The sequence below is a fragment of the Saccopteryx leptura genome, chromosome 3, assembly GCF_036850995.1.
Source record: "Saccopteryx leptura isolate mSacLep1 chromosome 3, mSacLep1_pri_phased_curated, whole genome shotgun sequence".
Taxonomy (NCBI): domain Eukaryota; kingdom Metazoa; phylum Chordata; class Mammalia; order Chiroptera; family Emballonuridae; genus Saccopteryx; species Saccopteryx leptura.
In genome coordinates, this window is record NC_089505.1 from 75,196,428 (window position 1) to 75,221,072 (window position 24,645).

General features: G+C 40.6%; 1 protein-coding gene and 1 pseudogene across 2 annotated transcripts in view; both read right to left on the reverse strand.

Annotated features, from left to right (window-relative positions):
• The window catches only part of LOC136399378 (leukocyte immunoglobulin-like receptor subfamily A member 6), a 44,593-nt pseudogene that overhangs the window by 12,490 nt on the left and 7,458 nt on the right, over positions 1-24,645 (reverse strand).
• LOC136399362 (leukocyte immunoglobulin-like receptor subfamily A member 5) overlaps positions 23,907-24,645 on the reverse strand; it is a 429,345-nt gene continuing 428,606 nt past the window's right edge. For both annotated transcript variants that reach the window (XM_066374454.1, XM_066374453.1), the window contains exon 10: positions 23,907-24,310. In XM_066374454.1, the coding sequence (XP_066230551.1) occupies positions 24,059-24,310 (252 nt within the window). In that variant the 3' untranslated portion in view covers positions 23,907-24,058. The remainder of the gene's footprint in view (positions 24,311-24,645) is intronic.

Consider the following 24,645-nt stretch of genomic DNA (forward strand, 5'->3'; position numbering starts at 1 on the left):
CGCATGCAGGAGTCTGACTGTCTCTCCCTGTTTCCAGCTTCAGAAAAAAAATAAAAATAAAAAATAATAAAAAATGAATGGGTCAAAGAAGAAATAAGTGCAGAGATCAAAAGATATATACAGGCCCTGGCCGGTTGGCTCAGCGGTAGAACGTCGGCCTGGCGTGCAGGGGACCCAGGTTCGATTCCCGGCCAGGGCACATAGGAGAAGCGCCCATTTGGTTCTCCACCCCCCCTCCTTCCTCTCTGTCTCTCCCTTCCCCTCACGCAGTCGAGGATACATTGGAGCAAAGATGGTCCGGGTGCTGGGGATGGCTCCTTGGCCTCTGCCCCAGGCGCTAGAGTGGCTCTGGTCATGGCTGAGCGACGCCCCGAAGGGGCAGAGCATCACCCCCTGGTGTGCAGAGCTTCGCCCCTGGTGGGCGTGCCGGGTGGATCCCAGTCGGACGCATGCGGGAATCTGTCTGACTGTCTCTCCCCATTTCTAGCTTCAGAAAAATACAAAAAAAAATAAAATAAAAAAAGAAAGATATATACAGACAAATGAAAATGATAATACAACATATCAGAATCTTTGGCATGCAGCAAAAGCAATGATAAGAGGGAAGTTTATATCACTTCAGGCCTATATGAACAAACAAGAGAGAGAGCCCAAGTGAACCACTTAACTTCACACCTTAAGGAACTGGAAAAAGAACAAAGACAACCCAAACCCAGCCAAAGAAAAGAGATAATAAAAATCAGAAAAGAAATAAATGAAATAGAGAACAGAAAAACTATAGAAAAAATTAATAGAACAAGGAGCTGGTTCTTTGAAAAGATCAACAAAATCGACAAACCTTTGGCAAGACTCACCAAAGAAAAAAGAGAAAGGACTCATGTAAATAAAATCCAAAATGAAAGAGGAGAAATCACCACAGACATCACAGATATACAAAGAATTATTGTAGAATACTATGAAAAACTATATGCCACCAAATTCAACAATCTAGAAGAAATGAATAAATTCCTAGAACAATACAACCTTCCTAGACTGAGTCATGAAGAAGCAGAAAGCCTAAACAGACCAATTAGCAGGGAGGAAATAGAAAAAACTATTAAAAACCTCCCCAAAAATAAAAGTCCAGGCCCAGACGGTTATACTAGTGAATTCTATCAAACATTCAAAGAAGACTTGGTTCCTATTCTACTCAAAGTCTTCCAAAAACTTGAAGAAGAAGCAATACTTCCAAACACATTTTATGAGGCCAACATAAGACTCATACCGAAACCTGGCAAGGACGGCACAAAGAAAGAAAACTACAGACCAATATCTCTAATGAATACAGATGCTAAAATACTAAACAAAATACTAGCAAATCGAATACAACAACATATTAAAAAAATAATACATCATGATCAAGTGGGATTCATCCCAGAATCTCAAGGATGGTTCAACATACGTAAAACGGTTAACATAATACACCATATCAACAAAACAAAGAACAAAAACCACATGATCTTATCAATAGATGTAGAAAAGGCATTTGATAAAATACAACACACCTTTATATTTAAGACACTCAACAAAATGGGTATAGAAGGAAAATATCTCAACATGATAAAGGTCATATATGATAAACCATCAGCCAGCATCATATTAAATGGCATAAAACTGAGGACTTTCCACCTTAAATCAGGTCTTGAACAACACAGGGTTGTCTACTCTCTCCACTCTTATTTAATGTGGTGCTAGAAGTTCTGGCCAGAGCAATCAGACAAGAGAAAGAAATAAAAGGCATCCATATTGGAAAAGAAGAAGTAAAGGTATCACTTTTTGCAGATGATATGATCCTATACATCAAAAACCCGAAGGACTCCACAAAAATATTACTAGAAACAATAAACCAATATAGTAAGGTCGCAGGATACAAAATTAACATACAAAAGTCCATAGCCTTTCTATATGCCAACAATGAAATATTAGAAAATGAACTCAAAAATAAAAAATCCCCTTCACGATTGCAACAACAACAACAAAAAAAAACACCTAGGAATAAACATAACAAAGAATATAAAGGACGTATATAACAAAAACTACAAAGCATTGTTAAGGGAACTTGAAAAAGAAACAATGAGATGGAAAAATATTCTTTGTTCTTGGATATGAAGAATAAATATAATCAAAATGGCCATATTACCCAAAGCAATTTATAAATTTATTGCAATTCCCATCAAAATTCCTATGACACTTTTTAAAGAAATGGAACAAAAATCATCAGATTTATATAAAACTATAAAAAACCCCGAATAGCCAAAGCAATCCTAAGGAAAAAAAATGAAGCTGGGGGCATTACAATACCTGACTTCAAACTGTATTATAGGGCCACGACAATCAAAACAGCATGGTATTGGCAGAAAAATAGACACTCAGACCAATGGAACAGAATAGAAAGCCCAGAAATAAAACCACATATATATGGTTAAATAATTTTTGATAAAGGGGCCAACAACATACAATGGAGAAAAGAAAGCCTCTTCAACAAATGGTGCTGGGAAAACTGGAAAGCCACATGCAAAAGAATAAAACTCGACTACAGCTTGTCGCCGTGTACTAAAATTAATTCAAAATGGATCAAAGACCTAAATATAAGACCTGAAACAATAAACTACATAGAAGAAGACCTAAGTACTAAACTCATGGACCTGGGTTTTAAAGAACATTTTATGAATTTGACTCCAAAGGCAAGAGAAGTGAAAGCAAAGATAAATGAATGGGACTACATCAGACTAAAAAGTTTTTGCTCAGCAAGAGAAACTGACAACAAAATAAACAGACAGCCAACTAAATGGGAAATGTTATTTTCAAACAACAGCTCAGATAAAGGCCTAATATTCAAAATTTACAAAGAATTCATAAAACTCAACAACAAACAAACAAACAATAAAAAAATATGAAGAGGACGTGAACAAAGACTTTTCCCAGGAAGAAATACAAATGGCCAACAGATATATGAAAATATGCTCATCTTCATTAGTTATTAGCCAAATCCAAATCAAAACTACAATGAGATACCACCTCATACCTGTTAGATTAGCTATTATCAACAAGATAGGTAATAGCAAGTGTTGGAGAGGCTGTGGAGAAAAAGGGACTCTCATTCACTATTGGTGGAACTGTAAAGTAGTAAAACCATTATGGAAGAAAGTATGGTGGTTCCTCAAAAAACTGAAAGTAGAACTACCTTATGACCCAGCAATCCCTCTACTGGGTATATACCCCCAAAACTCAGAAACATTGATACGTAAAGACACATGTAGCCCCATGTTTATTGCAGCATTGTTCACCGTGGTCAAGACATGGAAACAACCAAAGAGCCTTTCAATAAAAGACTGGATAAAGAAGATGTGGCATGTATACACTATGGAATACTACTCAGCCATAAGAAATGATGACATCAGATCATTTACAACAAAATGATGGGAACTTGATAACATTCTATGGAGTGAAATAAGTAAATCAGAAAAAACAAAGAACTACATGATTCCATACATTGGTGGGCCATAAAAATGAGACTAAGAGACATGGACAAGGGTGTGGTGGTTACCAGGGGTGGGGGGACAGCAGTCGCGGGAGGGAAGGAAGGAGAGGGAAAGGGGGAGAAGGAGGGGCACAAAGACAACTAGATAGAGGGTGATGGAGGACAATCTGACTCTGGGCGATAGGTATGCAACATAATACAGTGACAAGATAACCTGGACATGTTTTCTTTGAATATATGTACCCTGATTTATTAATGTCACCCCATTAACATTAATAAAAATTTATTAAAAAAAATCCAATACTCCAAGCAAATAACATCCAAAACAAGCAGGTGTAGCAATACTCATATCTAACAATGCTGACTACAAGACAGCAAAGGTAATCAGAGACAAAAGCAGTCATTTTATAATGACTAAAGAAACACTGAATCAAGAAGACATAACACTTCTTAATATATATGCATCAAACCAAGGAGCATCAAAATATATAAGACAGTTATGGACTGACCGAAAATGAAAAAACAACAAAAATACAATTATACTTGCAGACCTCAATACACCGCTGACGGCTCTAGATCGTTCATCCAAACAGAAAATCAATAAAGAAATATTGGCCTTAAACAAAACACCAAAACAATTGCATAGGATAGATATCTACAGGACATTTCGTCCCAAAGTGCCAGAGTATATATTCTTCTCTAGTGTACAATGAACATTCTCAAAAATTGACCATATGTTGGGTCACAAAAATAACATCAACAAATTCGGAAAGATTGAAATTATGCCAAGCATGTTATCTGATCATATAGCCCTGAAACTAGAATTCAACAGCAAAAAAGTGGTAAACCCACAAAAATGTGGAATCTAAACAACATACTTTTAAAAAATGAGTGGGTCAAAGAAGAAATAAAAACAAAAATCAAAAGATACATACAGAGAAACAAAAATAATATGACATATCAGAATCTCTGGTATGCAGCAAAAGTAGTAATAAGAGGGAAGTTCATATTACTACAGTCCTATATGGACAAACAAGAGAGAGCCCAAGTAAACCACTTAACTTCAGGCCTATATGGACAAACAAGAGAGAGCCCAAGTAAACCATCTTAAGGAACTAGAAAAAGAAGAATAAAGACAATGCAAAACCAGCCCAAGAAAGGAAATAATAAAAATCAGAGCAGAAATAAATAAAATAGAAAACAGAAAAACTATAAAAAAGTAATGAAACAAGGAGCTGGTTCTTTGAAAAGAGCAACAAAATTGACAAACCCTTGGCAAGACTCACTAAGGAAAAAAGAGAAAGAACTCATATAAATAAAATCCAAAATGAAAGAGGAGAAATCACCACAGGTATCATAGATATACAAAGAATTATTGTAGAATACTATGAAAAACTATATGCCACCTACTTAACAACCTAGAAGAAATGGATAAATTCCTAGAATACTATCTTCCTAGACTGAGTCATAAAGAAGCAGAAAGCCTAAACAGACCCATAAGCAGGGAGGAAATAGAAACAACTATCAAAAACCTTCCCCAAAATACAAATCGAGGGCCAGATGGCTATAGTATTGAATTCTATCAAATATTCAAAGAAGGCTTGGTTCCTATTCTACTCAAAGTCTTCCAAAATATTTAAGAAGAAGCAATACTTCCAAACACATTTTATGAGGCCAACAAAATGCTCATACCGAAACCTGGCAAGGACAACACACAAAAAAAGAAAAGTACAGACCAATATCTCTAATGAATACAGATGCTAAAATACTAAACAAAATACTAGGAAATTGAATACAACACATTAAAAAATAATTTGCCTGACTAGGTGGTGGCGCAGTGCATAGAGCATTGGACTGGGATGTGGAGGACACTTGTTCGAGACCCTGAGGTCGCTAGCTTGAGCCCGGGCTCATCTGGTTTGAGCAAAGATCATCAGCTTGCACCCAAGGTCGCTGGCTCCAGCAAGGGGTTACTCGGTCGGCTGAAGGCCCATGGTCAAGGCACATATGAGAAAGCAATCAATGAACAACTAAGGTGTCGCAATGAAAATCTAACGATTGATTCTTCTAATCTCTCTTCGTTCCTGTCTGTCTGTCCCTATGGATCCTTCTCTCTGACTTTCTGTCTCTGAAAAAAAAAAAAAAAAGATCATCATGATCAAGTGGGATTCATCTCAGAATCACAAGGATGGTTCACCATATGTAAAACGGTTAACGTAATACACCATATCAACAAATCAAAGAACAAAAACCATATGATCCTATCAATAGATGCATTCAATAAAATATTCAATACAACACTATTTTATGTTTAAGACACTCAACAAAATGGGTACAGAAGGAAAATATCTCAACATAATAAAGGCCATTTATGATAAATCATCAGTTAACATCATATTAAAAGTCATAAAACTGAGGACTTTTCCACTAAAATCAGGAGCAAGACAAGATTGTTCACTTTCTCTACTCTTATTCAACGTAGTGCTGGAAGTTCTAGCCAGAGCAATCAGACAAGAGAAAGAAATAAAAGGCATTCATATTGGGAAAGAAGAAGTAAAGGTTTCACTTTTTGCAGATGATATAATCCTATACATCGAAAACCTTAAAGACTTCCCCAAAAAGACTACTAGAAACAATAAACCAATACAGTAAAGTCGCAGGATACAAAATTAATATACAAAAGTCCATGGCCTTCCTGTATGCCAACAATGAAACATCAGAAAACGAACTAAAAAAAATAATCCCCTTCACGGTTGCAACAAGAACACAAAAAATACCCAGGAATAAACATAACAAAGAATGTAAAGGACCTATATAATGAAAACTACAAAGCATTATTAAGGGAAATCAAAAAAGATACAATGAAATGGAAAAATATTTCTTGTTCTTGGATAGGAAGAGGAAATGTAATCAAAATGACTATATTACCCAAAGCGATATACAAATTTAATGCAATTCCCATCAAAATTTCAATGTCATTTTTTAAAGAAATGGAACAAAAAAATCATCAGGTTTATATGGAACTATAAAAAACGCCAAATAGCCAAAGCAATCTAAAGGAAAAAGAACAAAGCTGGGTGCATTACAATATCTGAGTTCAAAATATATTATAAAGCCATGATAATTAAAACAGCATGGTATTGGCAAAAAAAAATAGACACTCAGACCACTGAAACAGAATAGAAAGTCCAGAAATAAAACCACATATATATATGGTTAAATAATTTTTGATAAAGGGGCCAACAACACACAATGGATAATAGAAAGACTCTTCAACAAATGGTGCTGGGAAAACTGGAAAGCCACATGCAAAAGAATAAAACTCACCTACAGTTTGTCCCCTTCTACTAAAATTAATTCAAAATGGATCGAAGACCTAAATAGAAGACCTGCAACAATAAAGTACATAGAAGGAAACATAGGTACTAAACTCATGGACCTTGGTTATAAAGAGCACTTTATGAATTTGCCTCCAAAGGCAAGGGAAGTGAAGGCAAAGATAAATACATGGAACCACATCAGACTAAGAAGCTTTTGCACAGCAAGAGAAATGGACAGCAAAACAAACAGCCAATTAAATGGGAGGCGATGTTTTCAAACAACAGCACAGATAAGGCTCTAATATTCAAAATGTACTAAGAAGTCATAAAACTCAACAACAGACAAGCAAACAATCCAATAAAAAAATTGGAAGAGGACTTGAACAGACACTTCTCCCAAGGAAGAAATGCAAATGGCCAACAGATATATGAAAAGATGCTCATCTTCATTAGCTATTAGAGAAATGCAAATCAAAACTACAATGAGATACCACCTTACACCTGTTAGATTGGCTATTATGAACAAGACAGATAATAACAAGTGTTAGAGAGGCTATGGAGAAAAAGGAATCCTAATCCACTGTTGGTGGGAATGTAAAGTAGTACAACCATTATGGAAGAAAGTATGGTGGTTTCTCAAAAAATTAAAAATAAAACTACCATATGAGCTAGCAATCTGTCTACTGGGTATATACCCCCAAAACTGAAAAACATTGGTACATCAACACGCATGCAGCCCCATGTTAATTGCAGCATTGTTCACAGTGGCCAAGACATGGAAACAACCAAAAAGCCCTTCAATAGATGATTGAATAAAGAAGATGTGGTACATATATACTATGGAATACTAATCAGCCTTAAGAAATGATGACATCGGATCATTTACAATAATATGGTTGGACCTTGATAATATTATACTGAGTGAAATAAGTAAATCAGAAAAAACTAAGAACTATATGATTCCATACATAGGTGGGACATAAAAATGAGACTCAAGGACATGGACAAGAGTGTGGTGGTTACCAGGGAGAAGGGGGGGGGAGAAAGAAAGGAAGAGGGTGAGGGGGCATAAAGAAAATCAGATAGAAGGTGACGGAAGACAATTTGACTTTGGGTGATGCGTATGCAATGTAATTAAATGTCAAAATAATCTGGAGATGTTTTCTAAATTTATGTACTCTGATTGATCAATGTCACTCCATTACAATAATTTAAAAAAAGAAAAAAATAAACATGTTAAAAAAAAAGAAATTTCAGAGCTAAAACTAGTAACACAGTGCCACCTACTGGTTAAAAAAACCCAGAAAAACCTCCAAAACTGAAGTTTTATATTTTGAACTTTATTTTCTTTAATATTTATATTTTTATTCTTATTTTCTGTAAGTGTTTTGTCTACTTTTGATTTTTTTCTTTTGGTATTTCCTCTTTCTTTTTTGTGGATTTTCTCTTTTACTTTACATTATTCTTAAATTTTTCCTATTTTTCATTTTATTTGTTTTTATTTTTTAGTTGTTCTTTGTTAGATTTCTTAACAATATCATTCTCAAATGTTATTAAGGTAAAAGAAAACAAATAGTATGGTTACACAAAAAGTGATGTAGTTCAGAAAGAAAAAGAAAAATCTCCAGAAAGCAATCTCAATCATGTGGGAACCTTAGAATTAAACAATAGAAAATTCAAAGTTAAAGTTCTGAATATACTCAATGAGATGCAAGAAAGAACCAAGAGACAATAAATTGAACTAAAAAAACAAATTAATAAACAAAATAAATACTTCACAAAGGAGATTGAAACTTTAAAACAGAGATAAACTCAATACATGAATTTAAAAATGAGCTAGCAAGTTTAGTTATTAAAACAGGTCAGATAAAGAAGAGAATCAGTGACACTGAATACAGGTAACCAGAGATGATACAGACAGAAGAAGAAAGAGACTCACAACTTTTAAAAACAATAGAGCTCTACAAGAGTTGCCTAACTCCAACAGAGAGAGCAATATAAGAAATAAGAATAATGGATATATCAGAAGGAGAGAGGAAAGAGGGAATGGACAGCTTATTCTAAATATAATTGATAACAATTTTCCAAATCTATGTAAAAAGTTAGATTCACAAATTCAAGAAGCAAACAGAATGCTGAGTTAACAACCCAAACAGACTTTCCCCAAAGCATATTGTAATAAAAATTTCAAAAATCAATGACAAAGAAAGAATCCTCAAAACACCCAGGAAAGAGAAGAACGAAATATATAAACGAAGGCATATTGGGTTTTCCTCAGACTTCTCAGCAGAAACTCTACAAGCCAGAAGAGTGGACCCAAACATTTAATTAACAAAAAGAGAGGAGTTACCAGCCAAGAGCACTATACCCACCAAAGTTATCTTCAGATATGAAGGCAAAATAAAAACTTTTACAGACATACAGAAGCTGATAGAATTTATCACCAGAAATCTCCCATTACAGGAAATACTCAAGGGGTTGTTCTTCCAGATACAAAGAACAACGAAAAACAAAACTACAAGTAAAAGCTACATCAATGTCACAATAAAAACAGGGAAATCTGTGACAGCAGTAATATAAAAGAAGAGCGGATAAAGATTTACAGTACCAAAGGAAGATAGAGTGCAGAAGTACTAATAAGACAAAGAAATCTTGTACATACAAATATTTTTCTCTTAATAACCTAATAGTAACCAACCACAAAATACCCCCCCACAATAGTAAAACACATCCCTTAAAAAAGGAAGAAACAGGGAAGAAAGTATGGAATACTATAAATACTGACAGAAACATAAAAGAGAAGAACCAAATGAGACTTAAAGCTACCAGAAAAATAAAACAAACATACAATGGCTATAGGAAATCCTCTAGGGTCAATAATTACCCTAAATGTAAATGGACTGAATTCACCAATAAAAAGGCACAGAGTAACAGACTGAATCAAAAAGCAATGTACAACTGTATGCTGCCTTCAAGAGACACATCTAAGCTGTGAGGACAAAAGTAGACTCAAAGTGAAAGGTTGGAAAATAATTCTCCAAGTAAATAATACCAAAAGAAAAGCAGGTGTAGCCATTCTCATATCTGACAAGGATGACTTCAAGATAACAAAAGGTAACCAGAGACAAAGATAAACATTTTATAATGGTAAAAAAGACAGTATATCAAGAAGATATAACACTTTTTAATGTATATGCAACAAACCAGGGAGTTCCAAACTACATAAGACATCTACTAACTGATCTAAAAACAGAAACAGACAAAAACGTAATCATACTTAAATATCTCAACACATCATTGACAAATTTAGGTAGATTATTCAAACAGAAAATCGAAAAAGATATATCAGCCTTAAACAACACGTTACGTCAATGAAACATAAAAAACATTTTGAGAATATTTCATCTCAGAACATCAGATTATACATTCTTTTCCAAGGTTCATGAACCATTCTCAAGGATAGACCACAGGTTGGGCCTCAGCACTAAGATCTATATATTCAGTAAGATTAAAATTAGACCAAACATATTTTCTGACCATTCACCTGCAAAGAGGAAGTAAAGAAATCCACAAAAACATGAAAATTAAACAACATACTTCTAAAAAATGATTTGGTCAAAGAAGAAATAAAAGCAGAGATCAAATATATATATAGACAAATGAGAATGACAACATAACATCTCAAAACTTCTGGAATGCAGCAAAAAAGTAATAAAAGGGAAGTTTATACCAGAGGTGTATATCAAGAAACAATAGAGATCCCAAATAAACAACCTAACATCACATCTTAAAGAACTAGAGAAATAAGAACAAAGGCAACCCAAAGTCAGTATAAAAAATTAAATAATAAAAATTAGAGCAAAAGTAAATGAAATAGAGAACAAAAAAAAACTACAGAAAAAATTAATGCAATTTTAATTGTTGTTTGAAAAGATCAATAAAACCAACAAACCATTGGCTAGAATCAATAAGGAAAAGAGAGAAAAGACTCATAAACAAAATCCATAATAAGAGAGGAGAAATTACTACAGAGATCACAGATATACAAATGATCAGATGAGAATATTATACAAGATTGTATGCCACCAAATTCAACAACCTAAGGAAATGGAAAAATTCCTAGAATTATGCAATCTTCCTAGACTGAATCATGAAGAAGTGGAAAACCTAAATAGACCTATAAACAGGAGGAAATAGAAAATATTATCAAAGAGCTTCCCCAAAACAGAAGTCCAAGACCAGGTGGCTAAACTAGTGAATTCTACCAAACATTCAAAGAAGATATGGTACCTATACTTCTCAAAGTCTTCCAAAATATAGAACAAGAAGCAATACTCCCTAACACATATTATGAAGCCAACATAGCCTTCATACCAAAACTTGCCAAGGACAACATACAAAAAGAAAACTACAGACAAATATCTCTAAGGAATAGAAATGCAAAAATCCTAAACAAAATATTTGCAAATCGAATACAACATCACATTTAAAAAATAATACATCATGATCAAGTGGGATTCATTCCAGAAGCACAAGGATAGTTCAACATATGCAAATTAAACATCATAATACACCACGTCAACAAAACAAAGACCAAAATCATATGATCTTATGAACAGATGCAGAAAAGAAATTTGATAAGATACAACATCCATTTATGTTTAAAACACTCAATAAAATCAGAATAGAAGAAAAGTACCTCAATATAATAAAGGTCATATATGATAAACCGTCAGCCAATATCATATTAAATGTTGATGAATTGAATGCTTTTCTTCTAAAATCTGGAAAAGATAAGGCTTCCCATTCTTATTCAATATAGTTTTGGAACATGGCATTAGCCAGAGTGATCAGGCAAGAGAAAGAAATAAAAGGTATTCATATCAGGAAAGAAAAAGTCAAGGCATCACTTTGTGCAGATGACATGATCCTGTATATAGAAAACCCCAAAAACTCCACCAAAACCTTATTAGAAACAATAAACCAATACAGTAAAGTCACATAATACAAAATCAATATACAAAATTTTATTTTTTTTTATATGTCAATGATGAAACTTCAGAAATTGAACTCAAAAATACAATTCTTTTTACAAATGCAAAAAAAAAAAAATTAAATACCCAGCAATAAACCTAACCAAGGATGTGAGGGACCTAAATACTGAAAACTATAAAGCATTATTGAAAAAAATTGAAAAAGACACAAAGAAATGGAAAAATATTCCATGTTCATGGATTGGAAGATTTAACATATTTAAAATGGCCATATTACCCAAAGCAATATACAAATTTAAAGGAATCCCCATCAAAATCCCAATGTCATTTTTAAAGAAGTAGAATTAATAATTACCTGGTTTGTATGAAACCATAAAATACCCTGAATAATCAAAACAACCCTGAGGAAAAAGAATGAAGCTGGAGGAATCACACCAACTGACTTCAAATTATTCTATAGAGCCTCAATAATCAAAACATCATGATATTGGCAGAAAAACCAACATACAGATCAATGGACCAGAATAGGGAGCCCAGAAATAAAACCACATATATATGGACAAATAATATTTGATAAAGGAGCAAAAACACACAATAGAGAAAAGAAAGCCTCTTCAATAAACGGTGCTGGGAAAATTGGAAAGCTACATGCAAAAGAATGAAGCTTGACTACAGATTGTTCCATTGCACTAAAATTAATTCAAAATGGATCAAAGACCTAAATATAAGATCTGAAACAATAAATTGCACAGAAGAAAAGATAGGTACTAAACTTATGGACCTTGAATGTGGAGCGCATTTTATAAATTTTACCCCAAAGGCAAGGGAAGTAAAGGTCAATATAAATGAATGGGACTACATCAAACTAGAAAGCTTCTGCACAGCTAAAGAAACCAACAACAAAACAAATAGGCAGTTAACTAAATGGGAGATGATATTTGCAAACAGTTTCTATAAGGGGTTAATATCCAAAATATATAAAGAACTCGCAAAGCTCAGCAACAAATGAGCAAACAATCCAATCAAAAAATGGGAAGAGGACCTGAACAGACTTTTCTCCAAAGAGGACATACTAATGGCTGACAGATATGTGAAAAGATGCTCATCTTCATTAGCTATTCGAGAATTTCAAATCAAAACTACAATGAGATACCACTTCACACCTGTTAGATTGACTATTATCAGCAAGAATGTTAGTAACAAGTGTTTGAGAGGCTGTGGAGAAAAAGGAACCCTCATGCACTGTTGGTGGGAATGTAAACCGGTACAGCCAGTATAAAAGAGAGTATAAGGTTCCTGAAAAAATTAAGAATAGAACTGCCATATGACTTAGCAATTGCTCTACAGGATATCTACCCCCAAAATCTCAAAGTGATTGGTCCACAAAGACACATGTACCCCTCCCCATGTTCATTACAGCATCATTCACAGTGGACAAGATATGTAAACAACCAAAGTGTCCCTGGATAGAGGATTGGATAAAGAATAAGTGGTACATATACAATGGAATACTACTCAGCCATAATACACGATGACATATTACCATTTACGACAACATAGGTGGACCTTGAGTGAAATAAGTAAATCAGGAAAAGCTAAGAACTGTATGATTTCACATATACTTGGGATATAAAACTGAGACGCATGGCTAGAGATAAAAGTGAAGTGGTTACTGGGAAAGGGGGCTGTGGGGAGGGAGAGGGGGAAGTGAATAAAGAGGAATAAATATATGGTGACAGAAAATTATTTGACTTAATCAAAAGTTTAAATGTTATAGAATTGTTTATTGGAACTTATATACTCATTGATTAATGTGATCCTGTGAAATTTAATTTTCTAAATAAATTTAAAAAAAGAAACACAATCAAAGAGAGAGAATCTTAGGAAGCTAGCAAGTTGTGAAATAAATATGCCCAAATCAACAGCTTTCTCATGTTTACTTACTATTATTAAGAAAATATATGGCCCTGGCCAATTGGCTCAGCGGTAGAGCGTCGGCCTGGCGTGCGGGGGACCCGGGTTCAATTCTCAGCCAGGGCACATAGGAGAAGCGCCCATTTGCTTCTCCACACCCCCCTTCCTCTCTGTCTCTCCCGCAGCCAAGGCTCCATTGGAGCAAAGATGGCCCAGGCGCTGGGGATGGCTCCTTGGCCTCTGCCCCAGGCGCTAGAGTGGCTCTGGTCGCGGCAGAGCGACCCCCTGGAGGGGCAGAGCATAGCCCCCTGGTGGACAGAGCGTTGCCTCTGGTGGGCAAAGCATCGTCCCCTAGTGGGCGTGCCGGGTGGATCCTGGTCGGGCGCATGCGGGAGTCTGTCTGACTGTCTCTCCCGTTTCCAGCTTCAGAAAAATACAAAAAAAAAAAACAAAAAAAAAAAAAAAAGAAAAAAGAAAATATAAGGGAATCAAATACTTTGTTTATAAATTACAAATTAGATGTGTAATTCTGTTTTCAAAACTTTTAAATTGAATTTCTTGGGGTGACATTTGTTAAAAAAAGCCATACTGATTTCAGGTGTACAATTCTTAAAGATTATAAATTTACTGAATTATAACAATACCTATCTTAATGTTTCTGATATTTATTAACTTCAAGAAAGTTTAAACCTGGCCCTGGCCTGTTAGCTCATTGGCCAGTAGAGTGTTGGCCCAGTGTGTGGATATCTCAGGTTCGATCCCCAGTCAAGGCACACAGGAGAAGCACCCATTTGCTTCTCACCCCTCCCCCTCTTGCTTCTCTATCTATCATCTATCTATCTATCTATCTATCTATCTATCTATCTATCTATCTATCTATCTATCTAATTCTTTCTTCTTCTCCCTTCCTGCAACCATGGTTCAATTAGAGCAAGTTGGCCCTGGATGCTGAGGATGGCTCCATGGCCTATGCCTCAGGTGCTAAGAAAAGGTTCTGGTTGCATTTGCAAAGGAGCCCGGGCCCCAGATGGGCAGAGCATCACCCTTAGTGGGCTTACCAGGTAGATCATGGTCGGGGAGCATGCTGAGTCTACCTCTGCCTCTCCTACTCTCAGTAAAAAAAATAAAAAATAAAAATAAAAAATAAAAAAAAAAGTTTAAATCTCCTTTGAAAATGTGTCTGATAAGAAGACACTATCAACAAGATGTTACTCACAATAATAAATGTATGAATTTAATGTACTCCCAAAGAAAATAGAAATAGAGTTATTTATATTTGAATCGTGACTCCATATAACGGAAATTAAATTGTCAGTTTAGACATTAAAGTGTTGCCTACGAGTTCTCAGACAAGAGCAATAACAGACCCGTGTGCATAGCCCACTGACACGAATGCACACCGTCTGGGGGAAGGCCCCGGGTCCTCGTGAGCTATACATGCCCCCTCATTATTCCCAGGGGAGCACTGAGTGCCTGCAGGCCCCCAGGGGAGCACAGGGGCTATGCAGAGCGGTGCCCACAGGTGAGGATACTTCCCTCTACAGGAGAGCATCCCGTGGGGGCCGGGACCCCAGAGGCCCCGTTTCTGATATGAGGACATCAGGAAGTGAGGGGTGGGGGTCTGTCTTCTCTGCCCAGTCTGATCACATCCCTGCTCATTTCCCACATGCCTCCCTCCACCCGCCCCTCTTTATCTCTGCTGAGATCAGAAATGGGGGCTCAGGGTGGGAGGTCCTGTGTGTTTCCAATCTCATGTGGGTTGGACCTTCCTCTCTGAAACCCCCTGCACCCCCTCATTTTTTACTGTCCCCGACATTCCTAGGGGCATGGCCCTGAGGTAACCAAGTGTAGGAAGGACAGGGTCAGTGTCCCCTCACCTGAGACCTGGAGCTCCAGGGGCTCACTGGGGTGTGACAGCAGGTAGGGGTTGCTGTTCTGTGAGCTGTAGCACCTGTAAGTCCCCCCGTGGGCTGAGGTCACAGGACACATGGAGAACTCTGCCTGGTACTGCTGAGCTCGGAGCTCTGACCTAAGACGCAGGGGGGGATCGGCTGTCCCCTCCTTGGACAGAAGGAAAGTGTCTGTCGGGCTCTGTGACTGACACAGCAGGGTCACGTTCTCTCCTGAGGCCACCGTGCGGCCCGGCTGCACCGAGAGGGAGGGTCTATCAGGGAGCCGTCCTAGAGAGAGGGGGGTGGGTGAGGGGCTGCCCGCCACCTTGTTCTGACCTGAGAGTCAGCAGCCCTCTCTCTGAGGACCCTCCTCTCTGTCTGTCTCTGTTTCTCTGAGTCTCCCCTCCCCTCCCATCCCCTGTCTCTCTGTCTCCCTCCCTGGGACCCTGCACATTCACTCTGCCCATCACCACCTGAGATCCCCCAGCAGGGCCTGTGCAGAGTCTGGGTCCCTGACTGAACCCACTGGGCCCTCACCTGCCACCAGGATGTCCACGGGGTCACTGGGGGCTGACCACTCGGAGGAGAGGTTGTGTCCACCGTAGCATCTGTACCGGCCCCCGTGGGAGCTGATCGCAGTGTCCAGGGAGAAGTTGGCCTGAAAGAGCCCAGCCTGGGGCTGCAGGATAAGGCTCTGGGGGAGGTCATGTCCCCCCTCCTTGATGAGAACAAATCTGTCATAGCCGACATCAGAGCGACACTTGAGGGTCAGGCTCTGTCCATAGACCACGATGGGGTCCTGCTGGGTCAGGAGGGAGGGTTTCTGAGACACACCTGGGGAGACCAGATGTGAGTTACAGGGGCTGATCCTCCCATGCAATGTCTTCTCCTGTCCTGGCCCAGATCTCACTGTCTCTCTCTCTCTGTGTCTCTGCTCCCCTCACCCCACTCTCTCACACGGGGCTCCCCTCACAGCAAAGATGTCAGAAATATGTTTCGTGCCTCAGTCCAAAAATAGGACACTAATGAGACTCACTCACCTAAGACCAGGAACTCCAGGGGGTCACTGGGCAATGACCACACGTAGGGTCTGTCTCTGTAACAGCCATAGCATCTGAATGTCCACCTCTGACTAGGAGTCACAGGGCCCACAGAGAACAGGGCCCGATATCTCCCTCTGAAGAAGTGTGACTGTGAGTCCAGGGTCCAGGAGTGCCTGTGATCTCCTTCCTTAGTCAGAATAAACCTGTCAAACCCCTGCTCTGAGCCACACTGGAGGGTCACGTTCCCTCCTGAGGTCACCACAGGGCTGGGCAGGGCTGAGAGGCTGGGTTTTCTGTAGGATTCTAGGAGAGGAGGAGGCAGCATGTTAGATGGACTCACCCCTCCCTCATGTCCCCCAGGGCTGGGCTGTGAGAGGGGAGACCCCCTGAGAGCAGACCCCCTTCCTGAGGGCAGAGACTGAGGCCGGGACCCCTGAGTGTTTCCTTACCTTGTACCACCAGCTCCTGGGGGTCACTGCGCTCTGACCAGTCACTGGAGTTGAGGTATCTACAGTAATATCTCCCTGTGTCATGCTCTGTCATGTACTTGATGGGGAACTTGGCCTTGTTCTCGGACTTCTGTGGCTTCTGTGTGTCCCACGGTTGTGTGCTTCCCTCTTTATCCAGATGGTACTCTTCAGCCCCCAGGGTCCCCTGACACCAGAGGGTCACAGGGTCCCCCCAGGGGATCACAGAGCCAGGCTCCACCCAGAGCGTGGGCTTGGGGAGGGTCCCTGGAAGGAGTCAGAGGTCATAAGACATTTCCCTCCCACCCGCCCCCGCTCCCAGCTGTCAGTCCCAGGGCCCTCCCAGAGGTCTCTCATCTGTCAGACAGGTCTGCTGTTCTCCATCCCCAGCTGCCCGTGGGGTGGCCCCTGTCCCCTATGACAAATGGGACTGGGGACTCCTGTGAACAGACTCACCTGCCTGCACTCGGGACCTCGGGCTCAAACTCAGTCCTGGAAGAGAGTTCCTGTGAGAGATTTGCTCCTGAGCCCGAGCAGAACCCCCTCCCCCAACATGATCCTCCTGAGTCCTGGGTCCTGACAGACCAGGGCCTGGCTGTGGGGCGGGGTCCATCCCTGACCAGCGCTTCCCCTTCCCCTCCCCATTCTCACCCAGGCAGAGCAGGGCCTCCTTCTGTGGGGTGGGGGGCAAGGTTATGGCTCAGTGAGTGTGGGGGTCATGGAGTCTCCTCTCTCTGGACCCCGCTCTGCAGATGGAGGAAACCAGGGTGCCACTAGGGCAGAAAGACACAGAAATTATGGCCACTGGGAGGCTGTCCCTCCCTGTCACATGGCTGTCACGTCAGCACCACCCAGAAAGGAAAACATTCTTCCCCAGGGCCTAGCTCTCATTTCCATGAAGATGCAGGAAGTAGACCCACAGCCTCCTGAGACGCCCCTTCCAGGTGAGGTGACCCAGGGCACAGCCTTCCCTGTCAGAGCCTCCCCCATGTGGCCACCGTCATCCTCAGCTTGTCCATCAGCTCCTCCCTGTGGGGTCCTCACCATGGATGGTGGTCACCAGCCCTGGAGATGCTTCAGGAAGACGTGGGTCCCTGTGACTGCGGAGCTCAGATCAGCAGGGACAGGTTCACCGTCTCCCTGTGCAGTTCAGGTCCAGTGTCTTTGACACTGAGCACAAAGGGGAAGTACGGGGAAATAAGGAAGGAAACATGTCCCTTCCATGGCCCCAGCGTGTGGGTTTCTATTACACCCTCCACGGTCTTCTCCTTTCTCTCGCAACTGCGTCCACCCCCTCCTTCTGTGGGGTGGGGGGCAAGGTTATGGCTCAGTGCTGCCTTCTCAGTGCCCATGTTCCTCAGGCAGGGCTCTCCTCTTGGTCCCATGCCTTTGTCCTGAATCTTAGGGGCACTGATTCAGGCTAGAGCTGTGATTTGTCGAGGACAACTTATCTTTATTTAAATATTTATGTGTCACCTACTACCAGGGTGAATTGAGTAGTAACATCACAATCCGATGTTTTCTTCCATTCTTTTTATTTGTTAATGTTTATTGCATTGGTTTGAGAGAGTGAGAGAGGAAAGGAGAGAGGGAGGTAGAGGAACATTAATGTGTTCTTGTATGTGCCGTGACCAGGGATAGTACCGGCAACCTCTATGCTTGAGGACGATGCTCTAACTAACTCAGTAGCTATCAGGCCAGGGCTCTTCCATTCTTTTTTTTTTTTTTTCTACAAGAGAACACATCCACTTTTTTTCATTTACTTTTGAAGACATTTAAATCTGGAGGGGTGCAGTATAACATGGATTCTGTGTCCAATGGTCCCGGAAGGAGGTTGCTTTGGAATTTGGCACAAACTACCCACTGTTTCCTTGAACGCAAGTGACTTTCCCCAGATGACTCTGGTCTTGTTCAGTTTGCCAGCAGGGGTCACTGTGATGCTCTTTGTTTTGTAATCAGAAGCACATCTCTTGGCTAGATAGGATTCAATTTCTCCTAGAGCACAAGCACTTTCCATTTTAAGAACAGCTGGGTGCTCCTCTGGTCCTGAAGACCCCATTTATCTCCATAAAAATGGCCCTGGCCAGTGGTTCCGTGGACAAAGTGTTGACCCAGCACACCAGAGATCACAGGTTCCACCCCCAAGTCAGGGTACACACGAGAAGCAATTTATGAGCACACAACTAACTGGAAAAACTAAGTGAAACAACTAGTTGATGCTTCTCTCTCTCTCTCTCTCTCTCTTCTCTCTCTCTTTCTTTCTCTCCCTCTCCCCTTTCCCCTTCTTTTCCATCTCTCTCTCAAGTCAATGCAGAACGTTTTTTTCAATAACTGGTTAAAATACACAAGAGAAGCTACTATGTGCTCCTTTCCCCTCCCTCTCCCCCTTCTTTCTCTCTCCCTCTCACAGCCAGTGGCTCGATTGGTTTGAGCATCAGCCCCCGGCACTAAGAACAGCTCAGTTGTAGTGAGACAGCCTCAGGTGTAAAAAAATATAGCTCAGTACTCAAACATTGGTCACAGACAGGGTTGCCGGGTGCATCAAATTTGGGGTGCAGGTGGCAGTCCATCTATCTCCCCTCCTCTCACTTTAAAAAAAGTTATTTTATCCTTTTTTTCTCTAACTCATGGATACAGACAACAGTGTGGTGATTGCTAGGGTGTAGGGGGAGCTGAAGAGGTTATGGGGGGTGTAAGTGGTGATGGCCAATGACTTGACTAGGTTGACTTGGGGGTACTGAACGTACAGTATAGTGTGCAGAGACATGTTGTGGAATTGGGCACCTCAAACCTGTATAATTATGCTAACCACTGTCATCCCAGTAAATTCAATTTTTAAAAAAGTTATTCTGGGCCCTAGCCAGTTGGCTCAGTAATACAGCATCGGCCTGGTAAGTGTTTGTCCTGGTTTTATTCTCAGCCAGGGCACACAGGAGAAACGACCATTGCTTCTCCATTCCTAGCCCTCCTTCTTCTCTCTTTCTCCTTCTCTCCTTCTCTCTCTTTCCCTCCCACAACCATGGCTCAATTGGTTTGAGCACATCATCAGGTGTGCTCAGGGTGGCTTGGTGGAGCCACTGCCTCAGGCACTAAAAATAGCTCAGTAGTGGAGCATCAACCCCAGACTGAGTAGGTGGGTGAATCCCGGTAGGGGTGCATGTGAGAGTCTGTCTCTCTATCTTTCCTTCTCACACTTGGAAAAAAAATAAAGTTATTTTGCACCTGAATGTATGTGGAAAACCTAAGTGTGATTTTTCTCTCTTGAAATATCCTTTTCAGGTTTTCATGTTAGCCTAAGTGGGATTGCTCTAGAAAAATGTTTAATATAAAATTAATGTCTAATTTTCCATAATTGTTTAGAAGAAGTCACCGCATATCTTGATGAACCTGGAGTTAATTTTGTGGGATGATTTTAATTTTCAGATGTAACTTTTGATAGTTCAATGATGATTCAGATTTTCTATTAATTCTCAAGGCCTCCTTCGAAAATAAATTTTGGATATTAGTCCATTTTGTCTAAATTGGATCAACTTTTTCACAAGGCGCACTTATATGTATTGTGAAAGAGGTCATTCTAAAATAGAACTGGAGGATAGAAAATGGATAATTTCACATACGGATTCTCAAGGAAACTAAAAGACTGAAAGAGAATAAATGCTTGATTTACAGAGCACGGAGACAGCCCTTCACCAATGAACCTCCACCAGGAGCATCTCCCCCTCCTCAAGACAACGAAGTTGTTGCTTGTACTTTAGCTACTCTCCCCCTCCTCACAGTTCTTGCCCATAAATCTAACTTGCTCCAAATCCTCAGCGAACTCACCCATAGCTTGCTACAGTTTGCATGTCCCATATTGCAATTCCTCTGCTGTTCCCAAATAAACTCAATCTTTTGGACATTGGAGCTTTCCTCAGTTTACATCTTGTATTTATGTTGACACAAGAAACGTCTGCGGGATCTGGAGTGATGTCTCATTTCATGACTGGTATGAGTTCTTGGTGCCATATCTTTATTTCTTGTTTGGTGTGGCTGAGTGTTATTCATTTTAAGAATGTCCAATATTAAATACGGCGGGCTTTATGCATGCTGTGGACTGAATGCTTGTGTCCCTGCAATTCACATGCTGAAGCCCTAACCAACAGTGTAGCTACATTTGGAGTGGGACCTCTAAGAAATTGGGTTAAATGAGATTACCAGGGTGGGATCCAGATATGATAAGCTCACTATCCCTATAAGAATAGAGACCAGATAGTTCATTCTCTGTCTCTCCATGTTCTCACACCAAGGGAAGGCCAAGTTCTCTCACAGGAAGAAGGGGTTGTCTGCAAGCCCAGGGAGAAATCCCCCCAGACACTGACCCTCCTGTCTTCTTGATCTGGGCCTTCCATTCTCCAGAACTTGCAAAAAAGTTAGTATTTGTTGCTTAAAACACTCCGTCCATAATATTTTGTTATAGAAGTATAAGCAAAATAGCACAAAAGTTGGTACAAAGACTTGGAAGCAGTTTTGGAACTGGTAACAAGAAGAGGGTAGAGGAGTCCTGTGGTGCATGCTAGAAAAAAAAAATTCTAGTGCTACGGTTGGACTGCCTGTGAACATATGGACGTTAAAGGTGATTCTGGGGAGGACTCAGAAAGAAAAGAGGAGATGCAGAGTGCAAGGCTTCACCTTCTCAGGAAATACTGATAAATGGTGAACAGCATTTTGATTGGAGTATATAGATGATCACACCCCTCTCAGTGAGTCCTCGGACAGAAATAATAAATACAGTATTGGACAATAGAGAAAAGGCAATCTTTTTTATAAAGTGGTAAATAACTTGGCTTGGTCGCCTTCTAATGTTTCTAGAAAATATCACTTGAGAGCCATGAAATTGCATATTTAGCTGAAGACTTTCCTAAGCAAAATGTTGACATGCAGCCTCGGTCCTCCCGAGTGCTGATAGTACCTTCAAGAGGAGGGAGCTGAATTGAAGAAGGAACTGTGAAGCAGATGGACCCAGAACTAAATGACTTGGAAAATTCTTGGCTGTCCATATGCTAGAAATGAGAGTGGGTTTGGAGAGAGCACCCCAGTGGGGATGGACAGACAGTTGGGAAAGAGATGATGGGATTGTTGGAACAGAAACCCTGCTCAGCTACTACAGGCTGAGATGGTTCTCTTATCTGTCTGCAAACGAGAGCTATTGTTTTTCAAGAAAACGGAAAGAATGACCCCTAAAGGCCATTCAGAGATGATCAGAGCTGCCACATTGACCGCAAAGTTAGAGTCACTAAAAAAAAAAAAGTTAGAGTCACTTCCTCAGATTCAACGGGACTGATGTCCCTCACTCACAGCTTTGGGAGCAGTGTCCCCACAGGGAGACAAAGGTGCCATGCCACCTGGCTGAGCCATGGAGGTGACATGGCTATTCAGAGGGATGGAGCATCAAATCTAACCACAAATGCTGTACACCTGAAACTAATATAAAATAATATTGAATGTAAATGGTAATTGAAAAGTAAATTTTTTTAAAAGAAAGAAATTAAACCTAAAAGAGACACACACACACAAAAAGACCTAATGAATGTTGCTAGATGCTGAAGGTACTAGGAACCCATCACCCTTTGGATGGGTCTTTCCAATGTTTCCCTTTGGGGATAGGAATATCTCCCCCCTCCCTGCCACAGCCCTGCATTTTGGAAGCACCTAATGTGTCTGGTCACAGGTTCACAACTGCAGAGGACTTCTGCCTTCCAATGAGTCCTACCCCAAGTGTCACCTAGGTCTGAGGCAGACAATACGTAGCTGCAACTTTGAACTTGAGACCTGACAGTTGATGGTGGAATGAGTGGAGATTTGGGCAGCTCTGTAGAGCTGGAATGAATGTATTTTGCATGAGAGAAGGACATGAATACGGGGGTGGCTCTCGGGATGGAATGTTGTGGATGGAATGTTTATGTCTCCGCTTAACCCACAGTGCAGTTGTAATTGGAGATGGACCTCTGAGGCAGTAATTAATGTTAAATGAGATCATAAGGGTGAGTCCTTGATTAGCTAGGTTAGTGTCCTTATAAACTGCCCAGTCTGTGGTCCTTTGTTATGGCAACCCGAGAAGATTAATGCAGTTGATTTTTCTCTTTTTTATTCTTTCCATGTAAATATGTATCCTTATCCTTTTTTTTTTTTGCATTTTTCTGAAGTTGGAAATGGGGAGGCAGTCAGACAGACTCCCGCATGCGCCCGACTGGAATCCACCCGGCACACCCACCAGGGGGTGATGCTCTGCCCATCTGGGGCGTTGCTCTGTTGCATCCAGAGCCATCCTAGCGCCTGAGGCAGAGGCCACAGAGCCATCCTCATTGCCCGGGCCAACTTTGCTCCAATGGAGCCTTGGCTGCGGGAGGGGAGAGAGAGACAGAGAGGAAGGAGAGGGGGAGGGATGGAGAAGCAGATGGGCGCTTCTCCTGTGTGCCCTGGCCGGGAATCGGACCTGGGACTCCTGCACGCCAGGCCGACGCTCTGCCACTGAGCTAACCGGCCAGGGCCTATCCTTATCCTTTTTATATCCTTTCATCTGCAGTCATAGGATGAATTTGTTGTTCTTTGATTGTCGTTTTCAGATGCTCACCTAGGTCGCTGAATTTCAGGCTTTCCTTGCTTTCTAAATATTTCATTCAGGCACTAAATTTTCCCATTTGGTCTGTGTATATCACATTTGCATTACTATTCAAATAAGGATATGTATTGATGTATAAAATTCACATTATCTTTTAAGTAAAAAATATTTCTGTCTTTATTTGTGATCTTTCTTCCCACATCATTAGTTATGTAAAACTGTATTGCTTTATGTCTAAAAATGTAGAGCTCATATTTATCTTCACTTGCAGAACTAGGTGACTTCGAAGGTCTCGCGATATTCTGCTTGCTTACAAAATGACCTCAGGCTTGGAGTCAGTAGCTGAGAGTCCAGTATGCCTTCCAGAGTCCCTGCAGGGGCTCACTCTGGAGTGTGCAGTCTGTGTCCTCTCTGGGTTAGTTGTGGCCAGAGCAGCGTACACGCTGAGCTCATCTGGGGGCTTCTCTGACGGGGAGGAAGGGGTTGCACTTGTCTTCTGTCTGAGGGTTAAGTGGTTCAGCTGGGCGTAGGTCACATCCTGGGGTTCCAAGGATGGAGCACCCTGGAAAGGGTAGAGTGAGAGACAGTTGTATTATTGGGGCAGGGAGAAGCCAGGACACTTAGAGCAGAAAGGATTCACCTGATTGCCCATCTTCCTGTCCTCTGCCTCTTATCTGCCCTTTGTGGACACCAATTCCTCTGCCAGGACAGAAGGCAGGGTGACTATCCCCCCACCTGACCCTTGCATGGTCCACCTGGGTGTACATCACTCCCTGGGTGTCTTTGTAGTCAGGCTCTGCGTTGGGGAGACAGGAGGACATGGACCTTCATTCCTTGTTCCCTTTGTCTCTTTTCTGCCAAGTCTCCACTCAGAAACCAGAGAGTCGATTTTAAATC